We start from the raw sequence: 16,138 nt of genomic DNA, 5'->3' as shown, positions 1-16,138 counted from the left end.
TACCAAGCACTGCACAACACTGATGCTGCAGATTGATTATTTCAAGTAATTATTTCAATACTTACAGTATTTCTTACCATAATCAGTAATCAACCAACAGTAATCATTGAAACAAATAACATCTATAGAGAAATAAAAAATAATGCATGAAGTACATACACTTTGACTCAGAAGAAAAACTTCTGTAAAAGCAACAAGTATACTGTAACTACTCATCATCTCTCAGTCTGGCTGCATCAGCCCATAAGATTTCATCCACATCATAGGCTATGTCTTTAATGGGAAGGCACCGTTGGAACACTCGCCTCATGTGACGAATCCACCCCTGCACAAAAGCTGCTTCTATATGATCACAGGCCTTCTCCATGGCCTGAATGAAGGGCACACGGTAATAGGGCCACAGGTCATATACCTTCCACGCCATGCTAAAAAAACCTCTTTTACTGGATTCAGGAAGGGGGAGTATGGGGGAAGATATAAGACTTCAAATTCAGGGTGCTCATGGAACCAATTATGGACCAGAGCAGCCCGATGTTCCAAATGACAATGTACCGCATGTGGGGCCTCATTTATAAAATGCTGCGTAAATCCATCCTACATTTGATCTTACGATCATTTATCAAAAAATGCGTACGTGTGATTCATAAACCGAACGTACGCGCAGAAAACGCGTGTACCCCTTTCAAATCTATAAATCGCAAATGAACTTGAACTTGTGCACGCAGCCGAGCAGTTTCAGATCTGCGATGCGTAATTAATGTCAAACATATAAAAAAGCGCTTGTCAAGGCCCAAACCCAATTTCAAACAGCAAGAATGGCCCACATTTCCAAAAACCCGCAGCAATCAAACAAGCAAAAGTGCGTACGTCTGCTCAGACCCTGACGCGGCGCCAAGCACCCCTCCACGTCAAAGACGGCTTTTATAAATATGGACTTTGCCGTGGATTTTTGCCTACGCACACTTTACGATCAAATCTGTGCGTACGCACGCTTTATAAATGAGGCCCCTGGTCCACTTGGTTTAAGGCTGTAACAATCATGTGCAATCTGTCAAGAAATGCAAGTACTAGATTGCATTATAGGATCCCATATTTGCATGGTGGTGGAGGACCCCATTTTGTGTGGCAGCAGGGCAAAGGGTGATGTTGCCCCCTCGCTGCCCTGGCACATTGGTGATTGCCCTGTGTCCAATTACATTTCTTTCTTTTCTTCTTTTTCTTCTTCTTCTAGTCTTTCCATTTTTATTAAAGTTTCCTTTTATAGCACAACTGAGTGCTGCGTTTTCAAATTTGCACATATGTGCTTCCACACTTGGTGGATGTGACTATCCAATTCATTCATTGGTGTTGTAATTGGCAATCCAGGGCTTTGTAATGACAAGGAAGTAACCTTACAATCCTTATCTGTGTATAAGGTGTGAAAATGTGTGTGGAGTTTTACAAATCACTGTGTGTAATGTTTTGCGAAAAGGGTGAAGCAAACATTGTGTGTAATGTTGTGCAAATCTGTGGGGGTGTTTTGCTGTGTGGAAATTTAAATTTTAGTGTGTAAACAATCGTAAAAAACTGTAAAATAGAACTCATTCTTGTGAATATGCAAATTACAAACATGTTTAGTGTAACATATATTACTTCACATACATTACTGCACTGCATCAAAACAACTCAAAATACATGGTGACATACAGTAGTAACATGTAAAACATGTGTGGCCAACAAATGAAATTTAATCAATTCATGTTAAAGTAGTTTTTATGCATCATTTAAATGCATATCAAATTTGTAATGCTTATAAAGTTCTACAAATGCACAAATGTTTTCTATCATTGTTTCCAGTGTGTAACAGGCCCGGATTGGCCATAGGGAGAACCGGGAGGATTCCCGGTGGGCCGGTCTGTTTTTTTTGGCCACGAGGGCCGGTGTTGTCATGCCACCGGGATGACGCGTATTTGCGGGTGAGAGATGTCCCCGCCGCTTTATGCACAAGTTGATTGTGTCCCGAGTCCCGACCACTTATTGGAAGAATTCTTGCATTAGGGTGCATTGACATCTAAAACGCATGGGAAACGCAGGACGTGCCGCTGTCTTCTGGTTTTTAAAGCGCTTACTTGAACACGAGTTTTGTTTCAGACGCGTCTATATTGAGTGCGCTTGCCGGCCGCGCGTCTATATTTAAAATAAACTTGAGCGCGTCTTTTGAGTGCGCTTGCCGGCCGCACGTCTATTATATTTTAAATAAACTTGAGCACGTCTTTTGAGTGCGCTTGCCGGCCGCGCGTCTATATTTTAAATAAACTTGAGCGCGTCTTTTGAGTGCCCTTGCCGGCCGCGCGTCTATTATATTTTAAATAAACTTGAGCGCGTCTTTTGAGTGCGCTTGCCGGCCGCGCGTCTATATTTTAAATAAACTTGAGCGCGTCTTTTGAGTGCCCTTGCCGGCCGCGCGTCTATTATATTTTAAATAAACTTGAGCGCGTCTTAATACAAACGGGCTGGCCTCTAAACGTATTTTTTTTATCCAAGTCATAGATGAATTCTCTATGAATAGTCATTATTCATCGTTTATTGCAAGAGGAACAAAAATCTATTTGATGCAAAACTCATTAGTTTCAAAAGTATATCTATGATGTTTTCTTTTTTTTAACACAATGTAGGCCTACGTTATTTAGCAATAGACATGATCTAAGTACTAAAAAAAGATACAGATTTTTTCCATTTGTTTCCAATGCATACTTGATAAATCTTGCTTGTGTATTGTATATCAGGGGTTTCCAAACGTTATCAACCCAACAGTTAATTTCAAGACTCACCATTTTTTAGAAATAGAAATATAGAGGAAAATACAAACACATTTGTTTCCTTTAGTTTTTGAATAAGTTTACTTTAGTAATATATGGTCTTATGGTAGGGCTGCATAATTATGGCAAAAATTATAATTGTTTACTGCATTTGCACGGAATATGAAATTATATATTTGAAAAATACAGTGAATTGCAAGGCTGCAGAGAACAGTGCACTACTGCAGACTTATACTACTGAGGGTTTAAAGATATCATTTTAATAGTCAGTCGTGAACTAAAGTGGGCCGGTCTAAGGCATGAAACTCCAGGGCTGAAAATGAGTCCCACTCCGGCCCTGGTGTGTAAGATGCGATATAAACATCAAGCTGCACCACATCAGAGGAAAGCAGTTAAATGCAAGCCAGAGCCACACCTTTACTGGTCAAAGAACTATTTAAAGTATCCATCTCACACCACATATATTAAAAAAAAAACCTGCAGAGATGGTGTTGGAACCACAACTGTCTGTGGTCTGACAACTTCCTTTAAAACAATGTGTCAAAACCTTTCAAAGTATGTGGCATACAAAAAATGCATAAAATTTATCCAGCTCATTTTTGACGTAAAACTTGTGGTGAACCACTAAAGCTAATGGTAGTGAGGGACACAACCATGTATGTATGTATGTATGTATGTATGTATGTATGTATGTATACATATGTGTGTGCATATTTGTATATACAGTACAGTACAAAAGTCTTAGGCCACCATCACCAGCTTTGTTGTTTTAGCAAAGTTTTAATGTCCATCCATATTTATTTTTCACTCTTAAGATACAAACAGAAAATACAGGAAATATGTACACAAAATTAAAAACAAAACAACAGGCCTTGCTACCATCAGATTTGTTATTTTTTGCAATTGTATAGTGATCATATATAATTATTTCTCAGTCTCTTTATTAAAATACAACCAAAAATACCCAGTTTCACGTAGATGCGTATAAATAACACGAAGTGTAAAAATCGTGCAATACATACGCAAAATTCCACTTTGGTGTGCATATGATATGCCAGTCCTTCCCATTCACTTAAACGGTGCATCTTTTTTTGTCGTTTTATTTATTGGTTTCTCAATTTTTTTTTAGGTTTTTAAACCATTTTTACTTGGGTTTAGGGTTAGATGTTAGATTTGCTTAATGAGGTTATTTAATATACAGGTTTCTCCATGTTTTTGTCCATATTTAAGCCATGGTCGCTTAGAGTTGGGGTTAGAGTTGAGGTTTGGGTTAGGATGTCATTTTTATATAACAAAAAGTTCTTCTAACCCTAAACCCAAGCGAAAATGGTAAAAAAAGGCAAAAAAATTGGGAAACCAATAAATAAAACGACAAAAAAAGATGCACCGTTTAAGTGAATGGGAAGAACTGGCGTATCATATGCACGCAAAAGTGGATTTTGACATATGTATTGCACGATTTTTACACTTCGTGCTATTTATACGCAACTCCGTGAGACTGGGCTGAAAAATACAGGAAATGTGTAGGCTATGCTGTAACAGATATCCTTTGTTCTATTCGTTTGCCCCCTTGTTTCATTGTTAGCACCTGTGAATTGTAAACATCATTGTCATTAGTACCTCCACCTGTGTTCTTCTGTGTATTTAAAGGCGGAGTCCACGATGTTTGAAAAACGCGTTGGAAAAGGAGACGGGCCGACTACCAAAACACACTTATAGCCAATCAAATCAAATCAAATGCCGGTTTGCGTATGTGTGGGGCGGGTCTATCAACAGAAGGTCCAGATTCTATTGGGGTAGGGGCGTGTTTGTTTAGGTGATTTCAAATATCAACATTGGCTTTCAAACATCATGGACTCTGCCTTTAAACTCCTGCATTAGTTCAGTCCTTGTCGGTCCTCGTTAATGTTACCTGCAACCTGTGTAAATAAAAATTTAAAACATTGATTGAGTAACTGTCAGAGTAACTACCCAAACATTTGGGCCCTCTTTTAAAGATCTAAGCGGAAGGTCTAAAGCACACTGCGCAAGAGCACTTAAGGCGTGTCCGAATCCACTTTTGCCTGGTGCACGGTCTAAAAGATTTTCTATTATTGTCACAGGTCGGAGCGGACCACAGATGTCGTGAGTCACGCCCCTTCCTAGTTTCCACCTCGAGGAGGTCCCAAGAACACCCCAATGACAAGACACACGGAAAGCGTAAGTATAATTAAAACAAAACTTTATTTAAATTACTTAAAATATGGGGAAGGAGAAAAGGGAATGCTAAAATCCAACTGGCAGGCACAGTTTCGAGTCTCCTGGACTCTGTCGCAGGCAAATCTCAGGTGGGTCCTTCCTTTGCTTATCTCCTGGTTTTGCGACGACAAACAGTTTATTCACTGGGTTTCCTTTGTTCTGCTTACATCGGCCCGGTCCGGGGCACTCTCCTCTTTCTTGGGGTAAGGAGAACAGAGGGTGAGTATCTGAAGGCTGGTGTATCGATACCTGCACTTGTACGTGCCCAACTCCAAGTTGGTCCCGTAGGGGTGTCCCTGCCGGGCTCGGCTCCGCCCGTTGGTTGGAAAGTGAGAGGTGGCTGCTGTGATCGTCCGCAGTTTCCTTGGATGGTGGCCAGGTAAGTACTGCAGGAGGGAGGTCACTCGATCTGCGATGGAAACACAGGTAAGTCAACACTTTGTAAATGACTGGGGCTTTGGTTTTCCCTCAGGCAGCGTACAACTCAATCTGCTGGCTCTTAGCGTTAGGCAGAAAGGTAAGTAATTCACAGGTGACGCAGTTACTTCAGGTAACGTACGATTCACTCTGCTGGCTCTTAGCGTTAGGCAGAAGGTAAGTAATTTGCAGGTGACTGAAATAGGGTGAAATAGTGAAATAGGGTCAGAACCACGGCTGACTAGGACTCGTCCTGGGATTCGTTGGGCGCTGATTGCAGCGGAGGGTCGAAATGTGACCGTCGCGACCCCCTGGGTCTTCCTGTACTTATGACCCCCGGCACACCCACACTCCTTTCCACAGTGGGGCCGTTCACCTGTATGCTAAACTCACAATACTCGCTGGATGGTTTACTCTCCAATATGATGTAATTTACAAATGTTCAGAAGTACTCACAAGCGGTGATAACACTCTTCCTTTGTCTCCGTCTCCTTTCAGCTGTCGGATACTCTTCACACCATCGGTTAGCAATCGCTGGCGGTTTCCCTCGGCGATACTTCCGGTAAGTATTCCTATTACTGTTACTCAGAGTATGTTATTAGTTTGCATGTGTTGTTTCACAGATTGTCATTTAAATGTGATATACTCAGCCCAATCACTAGTGTCCTTAGTTCCTTCTTCACCCAGTCAATAGTATCCTCCGCCTTCACAACGCTGACTTCGCCCAGACCCTTAACTCCTCTCACCAGATCGGCTAGAATAAACTGCGCCTTTGGCAACTTCTGAGGCTCTTTATATACTCCTCCTCTTCTCCCCGTTGTCCAATCCATAATCGCCACACTCACTTCACACACCTGTGCCTGATAAAGCCTAATTTTCCTCCCGGAGTTTCCCGGAAGTGCCGGTGTTTGCGTTTTACAGTCCGGGCGGAACCAATTTCCACCAACTTTAGTTCCGCCCCAAAAAGTCACTGTGTGACATTATCGTAATGAGTATTGGGTGTGTTTTCGGCGTAACATGCAATAAACCAATGAGAGTCTCTAATCCCCTTTAAAGACAGTTGCGCTTGCTCCGTGGTGGATTCCCTAGTTACATGATTGAATGTGAAAGCAGAAAATCTGTTAGTGGAGAAAGAAGACCACCCCATTATACAATGCAATGTGCGACGCAAGTGTCTTTTGCTAGTTTCAACCCTTCACAATTATCATTTTCATGTTTAGCACCACGTTGTTTAAAGAGCAAATGCATTCTTGCCAATTTTGCGCCCATGGGTGTTCTGGTCTGAAAACGAGGTGTGTTCAGGCGCATTGTTGGTGCGTTGCGATTTTGAGGCAACTAAAATAAACTACGCCATTGACCAACAAAAACCTGCTCTAAAGTCTAAAGTCAATGGCGCAAGATTGTTTTTGTTATTTAATGAGCACGATAGTAATATGGGACGACAATGCGCATTTGCTTATCACACACATGGATGCGCAGCAGCACACAACCCTTTCAATAACATAAAAATTTAAGGATTAAAATACAAAAGATTATTATTGTGTCTCTTGGGCACAGGGGCGGAGCCGGACATTGTAGACATTAGGGGCTTAGCCCAAATCTAGGGGCTTCAAAACATGGTCCTTTATGGCAGCTTTATGTACTATTTTTTAATCTAAGTGTTCTCTGTATCATTTTGAAACTAACATAACAATTTTTGACAATGACACTTTAGCTTCTCTTATCCAAAAATAGGCAAAATATGTTTAATGTATACCAGTAACTATGACGCTACAAAGAATAGAATAACAATTTTGACTTAATTAGAAGATTTCTCACCTACTCTCTCTTTCTCTCTCTCTCTCTCTCTCTCTAAAGCTTGCTTCAGGGTGAACTCAATGACTTTTTATCGGCGAGTAAAGACCCTATGGTTGTGGAGAAGATTATGTCTGATTTGGATGAAAATCGAGATGGAGAGGTGGACTTTCAGGAGTTTGTTGTATTGGTCGCTGCTCTCACAGTGGCGTGCAATGAATTCTTTATTGAAAGCATGAAGAACTAAATGTCATGTCTTGATACTGTATGTCTATTCTCAGTTTTGCTGTCTTTTGCAGAAGACCATTTTGTAAATGCTATTTATCTGCATGTGACTTTGATAAGATGAAATGAAAATAAACAGCTGGAAATGTCTCTCTCTCTCTCTCTCTCTCTCTCTCTCTCTCTCTCTCTCTGGAGTTTGGAAGGTTTTAAAGTGCTGGGAGTTTTTCTTGGAACTGATCATTATATGCAGAAAAATTGGGAGGGTGTTTTTGAAAAAGTTTCTGGTCGCCTACAAAAATGGAGATGGATTCTACCTCAATTGTCATACAGGGGAAGAGTCCTCATTGTCAACAATTTAGCAGCTTCCATGATGTGGCATCGCTTGAATGTGCTTGACCCACCAAAAGATTTGATTCAACGCCTGCAGAAGGTTTTTGTTAACTTTTTTTGGGATGGTTATCACTGGCTCCCCCCTGCATTTCTTTATTTGCCAGTAATTGAAGGAGGTCAGGGGTTAATTGATTTAGCAGCAAGGGTTAAGGCCTTGAGGTTAAGAACTGCTCAAAGCTTGCTTTACCCCATGGAAGCTAGGCCATGGGTATCCTTTGGCCTTGCTTTGCTTAGAGCTTTTGGTGGATTCGGTCTTGATAGGCAGCTGTTCTTAATGTCTTCTTATGACAAAAGTTTTTTAGCTGATGCAAAATTTTATGGTTCTGTTTTAAGGTCCTGGACAGTTTTTAAACTGCTTAGGAATGAAAAAGACCATTATGGCCTTGAGGAGCCTCTGTTTTATAATTCTTTTTTAGGTGAAACTTCTTGTACGTCTAATGCCATTGTTAGAACTTTTATGGAAAATGGGTTAACTAAGGTTTCTCATTTAATTGACTTTTCCTCTAAAACATGGAGGTCAGTGATGGACATCTGTAATCAGTCTGGTTTCAGATCAGTTAGGGTGATAGAGCGGACTATAGGAGGGTTGAAAGAAGCCCTTCCCTCACCACTCTTCGGTTTTGTTAACTCTTTTCTGGCTGGAGGTCCTGACAAATGTGCTTTCCCTACACTATTTGTGTCGCCTAAGGTTTTTTCGGAGGATGACTGTGAAGGGAAACTGCTGTCTTTTAAAAGGTTACATGAACTTCTTTTTCAGGAGGCTGGGAAAAAGGAACTTTATCAGATTTGTGTTAAAACAGACCATTTTGAGGTTATGCAACCCAGTATCACGCTAAAGCGTGTAATAGACACGCTGGTCCACTAGAGGATGCGTGTCAATGTCACGCTTTGCCTCCTCAAGGCGTGAAAATGACACGCATTTATGAGGATGATAACCAATAGGGGGCGATCATTTCTTATTGCCAACAACTTAAACAAGAGAAGCGACGCAGTTATATGGTTTCTCTGGAGCTCAATGGGTAAGGCTTTCTTGGAAATTTGGTGATTAATGTTACTAAAATTGAGTAAATCCTGTGTTTATGTTAAGTCGTTGTTGCAACGTTAGCAATATAATATCACCGCTAAGGCAACAGACAAGTCAGTGCACGCGTTTGGTCAGAATCCAATTGGCTCATATTTAGGACATAATTGTTTGTTCAGGTGCGGTCATTTAAGAAATCCTAAAGTTGGTGCAGCATAACATTTAATTTGCGTGTGTGAACTATGGAGTTATCTATAGTGGTTTTTACGTTACTAAGGTCAGAAACATTATTGGATGACTGTTTGATAATCAGCTAATGTATTAATCACAGAAAGCTGCAGTGACTGCATTATATTATGTTGCTAAACAGTTGTTCTAGCGTTTTTAAACCAGTAGTTTTATTAATTTCGCGCGGAATGCAGTTCGTGAAATAAGCTCTAAATGAAAAAATAACCGATTTAAGTAAATAATTGTGTTCATTGTAAATCTGCTCATCTAAACATACAAGGCGGAACCAATCGATCACAGAGAGCGATCGCTGCTGACACCGTCAGCAGCACTTACATTCAGATTACAATAATATTTCACATTATTACATTCACATTACAATAATATTTCACATTATAAGTGTTTTTATATCAAATAAATGCAGCCTTGGTGAGCAGAATAGATTTATTTAATTATTTAATATTATTTATATAATAAGGCTAGTTTGTGCAGTTACATCTATGTCAATTGAGCGTTAGAAGGGATTAAAATTGATTGTGTTATGTTCTGTAATTGTTGTTAATAAATCTGTCAGAAGAAAGTGTGTAAAAGTTTGACTACAGTAACCATATCTAACCAAGCTTCAAGTACCAAGATAATTATTTCATTTATTTCTCTGAAGTCAGATCAACTGTTCATTTATGCAGTTTATGCTTTATTTATAGGTAGCATAACTGTTACCTTTTTTTTACAGTTCTGCATATATAATATGACAAACCTAGGAGACTTTGCTGTAAGAGAATTAATCATGTTTTTGTTTTCTTTTCTCAGGTCCGGTCAGTACCCACCACCCTTCCCTGTTAACATCACCCACAGTTTATACTTTTTCTTAGATAACCAACGGCTCTTTTAAGAGCCACTTCAATAGACCCTTTTACAGCCCACGTGATCAAATAGCCTGCGTGCGCATTTTGGCAACGGAAGTGATGTTATTTCCCAGTGGTTCTAACGTGTAAGCAACTCAGAAAGTTTATTAAAACGATTTCCCCACATCAAAACGTCTGGTTGTAGCATTTGGTTGCACTAATATAATATACGTTTAGTATTTGGCCATCTTCTAACGTCTTCTATCCACTCCACTATAGTACACGGATCTGGTAACTGTGTAGAAGATAAGTCAACTTTTTAAACTAACTTTCTCTGTCTGTGTTGCTTCACTGCTGATTCTTGCCATGCTTCCGTTGCCAAACTGCGTGCGCATACGTTGCCACGTCATCATTGTGTACAAACAGTAAAAGGGTCACTCACTAACTGCTCAAGAGTTGGCTGTATTTCAGTATTACCATACAAGGCACACTTTCTTTTATGCAAGGCAGAGGAACCCAAGGGCAAAGCAACAGCCATTAAAGGGAGTACATTTAATGTCAGATAGGTGGAGAAAATGCTGAAGGAGGTCCACTACTAAAAAGCAGCAAAAGTGAAGAGATACAAAGCTTCAGCTACAGGTATCCATGTTCTACCAGATTATTTGTGATTTGTCAGCCTCATTTTTTCTAAGCTATATTACTGTGCCCATTGTTAATGCTTTCTAACAAATTATTGAACTTCTGTTTTCAGTCTGTTTATTGTCTACAGTGAGACCTCCACATTTCTGCACTTGTGATCATGCAAACATCCAGTGTAGAGCACTTCACCTGCCCGGCATGTACACCCAACAATGCTCGCTCTTTGTGCAGATGGCAACAGAAAAACCTACAGATTCCGTCTGTCAAAAGAGTAAGTTCTTTTACTCTTGTAGTTTTAAGGAAAAAGAAACTTTTTGATTTAAATCCATCATTTGAAATGTGTAATTTTTGCTTTATTAAGTAGTTAATGTATCCCAGCTGTTGTGAGCTTATATAATACGTAAGGAATATTTGACAGTGGGCTGCTACGCAGCAGGTGTGCATTATTTTCAAATAATTTAAAGGACTGGAGTCAATTATTCTGCTTATACCACAGTTACCACAAACATTGCTTTGGGTATTTTAAGACATTTGACAGGTTAGGTGTGCGTTTTACAAAAATAATCATTTGGATATGGGAATGTGTGCTGGCACCCAAAGTGGCTAGTTTAATAGCTTGGTCATTCATTATTACATATCAATTTGTCACCCTGACTTTCAACTAGTTTGTGTACCTGGAGTAGAGAAAGCAGAAGATTAACTTTTTAATGCTCCATGAATCCTGAAAAACCTTTAGTTTAAAAGTAAACCTTTATTGTCTACAATCATTATAAAGATGCCTGTTGGTGTGATGTAATTTGAAACTAACAGAAAAGTAAGCAAACTTGATGAAGAGGGCCTTCAGGTGGTTGTTTGCAGACACGGAGTGCTACTCAAAGCTCTTAATGTGCCGGGGAGTAATATTTTCTTATCCACCTATACCTGCAGAAGGAGCTTCAAGCAGCCACAAACGGAGAGTTCTTTTGAACAGATATTGCTTGCAAGTATTGGCCATACCTTGAGAAGGCGTCAGTCTCCATGTTGGAACTCAGACCTTTACTGCAGATGAGACCTTTCCTTTCTGTCATGCATGCCAAGGCTCATTCAACCAAGTGTCAGGTAATGCATATTCTTTATCGTACCATTTGAAACTGTATTTGTATTACTTATTAATACACTGTAACTGTTTATGGTTGTAATATAGGTGTCACACATTTGTTAGATAATCTGGCAAAAATCAGGAAGGTGCTGGTACAACTGCAGTTGAGGGGGTCAAAATGGTCAACAGCTACCTGTCTCGTTGTGGCCTCACAACCAAGTATCTAATTGATGCCTATTTATAATATTTTAGGAAACCTGTCTTTATTTTTTCACTTTTTTATTCTTTCTGTCTAGTACTTTGAGATATTGCATAAGAGTAAGCTGTAACTGTTCAAAGTACATAAAAAATTGGCATGTAGTTCTCTCTTAAATTTTAAACTCAATTGTCAGTTTCTGGATTAATTGAAATACGACAAGCATTAATGGGACCTTTCTTCCTTCATCACATACATGTCTTGTTAATAGCCAGGAATGACATGCTAACTGTCCATGCTATTGGGTGGAACAAATGGAAGCAAGAAGGCCTTCAGCATTATCCAGCAGATACGTCAAGGTCTTATATTATGACTGAGTTATATAGACACAAAGATTTTTCTCACTTTTAAAGATTGCAAGGACAAACATATTTTTATGGCATTCTTTCAGAAAGGCTGAGTCTCAGAGACGGGAAGATTTGAGCAGTGAACTGGGGTGTCCTGAGAACATTGTGAATCAGTGGGTACAAGATGTCAGACAAAAGGCTACTGATGGTAATGTATTTTATGGACATTATTGAAATTGGTTTACAATATTGCAGTGTGATAATCAATTTTGTAACTGAGAATCTTTGCTATGTATAAGTATTTAAGTAGGGATGGGCAATATAAACGATATGCAATATAAACGATAGAAAATTGGCATACGATAGAGATTTAAAATCTATTGCACTATCGCGATAATGCGTGTTGATGACACAATCTACCCGCGAACTTAAGAGCCACGAGCTGCAGCCGAATAAACATGGATGAAAGCGTCAGTGAAACAGAGGAACTCGTGAAAAAGACCGATGCAACATCTATTTTTTGGATTTAAGCCATAAGTTACATAAGTTAACTGCTGCTCCACGCGCGAAATTGGCATTATGGTAATAATATATATGCTGTAGAGTGTGTCAGGCAAAAGTTCCAGCTAAGAGAGGTAACAAGACTAATCTGGCCATAACAGTTTACTTTTACTTACTTTTTAGCAGTTTGGCTTTTGTAAGGGTCTATATAACCTGTTCTGAAATGTGTCTATTGAAAGTATTATATCGCAATACATATCGCTATCGCAAGAGGCTGCAATGTATAACGCAATATGGATTTTAGGCCATATCGCCCATCCCTATATTTAAGTAAAGGTATGTCCTGTTTTAATCACAATAAACTTGTGTCCCTCTAAACTCCTTTGAGACATTAATTTGATTTGGGACATGTACAGCCTAAAAGACATCATAATCATTTACTTGTATTATTATTTTTGCTTTAGTATTTGGTAGGTACCAGATGTGATGACCTACATAACCTTCAGAAATTAATTGAACAAATGTTTCTTAGTCTTCATCGAAAAGCCAGCCTTTATAATCACACTGGTATGTTGATAACTCATCTAAAACATTTAGGGGCGGTTTCCCGGACCAGGATTAGCTTAATCCAGGACTAGGCCTTAGTTTAATTAGGAAATATAACTAGTTTTAAAACAACATGCCTTACTAAAAACATTACCTGTGTGCATCTTGAAGTAAAACAAAGGGCCCTGATGTATTTTAAGATCTGTAAGTGAAAGTTGTTTTCAGTTTGGAGAGCTCTTAAAAGTGTTTAAGTCTAGGACTAGTCTAATCCCTGTCCGGGAAACCGCCCCATAGTCATTTTTGTTGATTGCATTTATACCAGGGGTATGTTGAATGCTGTATTCTGATTGGCTGAGAAATGTTCTGTGGGTATGCATTAATTTCTGATAACTGCACACCTAACTTGTCAAATGTCTTAAAAATAGGCACCAGAGCAATGTATGTGGTAACTGTGGTATAAGAGGAATAATTGACTCCAGTCCTTTGAATTATTTGAAAATAATGCACACCTGCGGAGCATCCAGTTTGCGTCGTGCCTCATTGCACCAAATGTGCTTTTGCACCAAAAGTGCTTTTGAGAGAAACAACAGATAAAGAACAAACATAATATTTTTTGTCTGTACTTTTAAATTATTGAATGACACAATTACAGTATTCATTTTAATTTTACTGCTACTCTGAAGATTTAGTCCATTATTTTTCATTAGGGTGATGTTGAAACTAGGTCTTCAGCAGGCTTACACCACATGTGATATAAGGAGAATTATTTAAAGGCTCATAAGCAGCAAAGAAGTTGTTCTTATATAGATATAAAGATAATGGGAGACAATCTTTACTGTGTGAGTGTTTCTTTTTAACCTCTCATAGCCAAAGTTCTGAATCAAATATTTTGCGCCCTGCACCAGATTATGGGCTGTACATGCACTGCTTTTGTTTTGCTTGCTTTTCAGAATATACCAGTCAAAATTGTGTTTAAGATGTTGTTATTTGTGTGACTTCAGAATCCAGCAACACCCTCACCAAGAAGATTTTTTTGATGTATACATGTCAAAAGTGCACCTTCAAGAAGCAAAGATCATTGTGATGAGGGAGATGAGACACCACTGCACCGCACCTATCTCAGAAGCCTGGCTAGGAGCATCAGGAAAATGATTTCAGAAATGTCTTCAGGCAAAAACAGTGGTAAGAGGCTAACTTTTATTACCATCTTGCAATGATGCATGCCATTGGTTTCTATAAATAAGGGTTACAACAGTCTCAAGACACATGTTAGTTTCACATTCTGAAATCAAGTTCCTTTGTCATTTGGTGATAAAAATCACAGATAATCTACATGATTAGACACACTGAATAGCAAATACGACAATAAAACCCCACTCATTTTTAGATCCTGAAGTGTTACGTTATAGTTTTCTTGTGGTTGGATCTTAATGATCTGTAGTTCTTTACATAGAATAGAAACAAAGAAAATCAAGACACAATGAAAGCATGGCAATTGTTGTATATAGTTTAGAAAGGAGTACATGGAGGTATTTACATTTATTTCCTAATAGTATAATGTAATTAGTAATACTAATGTGAAATCTTTAGGAATATAATTGGACCTTGATAATGAAAGCAGTATTAACATACAGTAATGTACAAAATAAGCCTCAAGTAAAACCTTTAAGTATTTTCATGCATCCCTTCAATTTTTCCTTTTAGGCAGTATAAGAGAAGAGTGTCATCGCTGGCTACTGTGTCGTCTTCAGAAAAGGCTTGCAGATGTAGAGAAGAAGTTCCAAGTTTGCTCAAGTTACAGCCAGGCTTTGGGACGGTGTTCTTCGCTCCCAACCCTGGGGGGCCGGTGTCCTGCAGACTTTAGCTCCAACCTTAATCAAACACATCTGAAAGCTAATCAATGTCTTCATGATCTCTAGAAAATCACAGGTATGTGTGTTTGATTAAGGTTGGAGCTAAGCTCTGCAGGACACCGGCTCTCCAGGATAGAGGATGAAGAACACTGCTTTAGGACCAACTGCTGGTTCTCTGCTGGAGGATGAGCCTGAGGAGATACTGGAGGACCACAAAGAGCTGGATTATGAGAGTTCAGATGACATTTTGGATTTGGAACTCTGAACTGGTGTATGCATTTAGACTGTGTGTTACACTGAACTGCAGGTGTGTTTCATGGAAAACATAAAACTATTTGGAAATGTAATGGATGTCTGATACAGTGCTTTTATTTTAGACAACCGTTTCCTGCAGTGTGTAAGCAACATTAGCCTCATAGATTGATGGGAAACTACTGTTAAATAAGTTTTTGTATGATAATCCATATCTCCGTTTACAAGCAGCAGGTTAGCTATTAGGTTTCCCCTCCACCTCCGATGTTTCACAGACTACTCCTACAGTCAACTGTGTTGCTACAACTTGCAAATGCCACAATTCTCTTGCAATGGTTACTTCACCAAACTGTGCCCATATCATCTTGTCAACATAATGACATTTACTGTAGAAAAATGTGCAAATCTATTTTGCCTGTGTTACATATGTTACTATTATTGTTATATAGTTTTATACTGTATAAAGTTTTTTTCACAGTGATTGTGGTACTTTTGGAGTGAACTAACTGTATGTCATTAGATGAAATACTTTACATAAATGACTGATCAATAGCCTACCCATATTTGATGCATGAGTTAATACTGTTGTTACCTTTTCAATGAAAGGAAATGTTTTACAATGCCATTTTCTTGAGGTAACTATTAAACTGTTTCATATATGTTCCTGCAAAATTGTTTGCTAAAGCGTTGTTTACTTTTCCCTGTTTTGAAAATGAGATGTAAAACTGCTTTATTTATTTATGCCTTAAAAATATATGATAGTTTAATAC

General features: G+C 38.9%; 1 protein-coding gene and 1 long non-coding RNA gene across 5 annotated transcripts; both read left to right on the top strand.

The window, feature by feature from the left end:
• Nucleotides 1-7,308: 7,308 nt before the first annotated feature.
• LOC141366249 (protein S100-A1-like) lies at nucleotides 7,309-7,621 on the top strand (the record flags this gene model as incomplete). Its single annotated transcript, XM_073871712.1, has 1 exon — nucleotides 7,309-7,621. A coding segment is annotated over one exon (186 nt), but the record flags the coding sequence as incomplete, so codon positions are not given.
• Nucleotides 7,622-8,938: 1,317 nt separating this feature from the next.
• On the top strand, nucleotides 8,939-15,918 carry LOC141366152 (uncharacterized). 4 transcript variants are annotated; one of them, XR_012371252.1, is made up of 9 exons: nucleotides 8,939-10,595; nucleotides 10,708-10,866; nucleotides 11,523-11,693; nucleotides 11,797-11,892; nucleotides 12,141-12,228; nucleotides 12,321-12,424; nucleotides 13,182-13,284; nucleotides 14,265-14,445; nucleotides 14,968-15,918. It is a non-coding gene; the product is annotated as an uncharacterized lncRNA (long non-coding RNA). The 4 variants fall into 4 exon arrangements; XR_012371250.1 differs by having other exon boundaries at nucleotides 11,779-11,892; XR_012371251.1 differs by having other exon boundaries at nucleotides 10,726-10,866; nucleotides 11,523-11,892.
• Nucleotides 15,919-16,138: the final 220 nt, after the last annotated feature.

The sequence above is a fragment of the Misgurnus anguillicaudatus genome, chromosome 9, assembly GCF_027580225.2.
Source record: "Misgurnus anguillicaudatus chromosome 9, ASM2758022v2, whole genome shotgun sequence".
Classification (NCBI taxonomy): domain Eukaryota; kingdom Metazoa; phylum Chordata; class Actinopteri; order Cypriniformes; family Cobitidae; genus Misgurnus; species Misgurnus anguillicaudatus.
The sequence above is the reverse complement of the archived record's forward strand: the minus strand, read 5'-3'. Positions and strand labels throughout refer to the sequence as shown.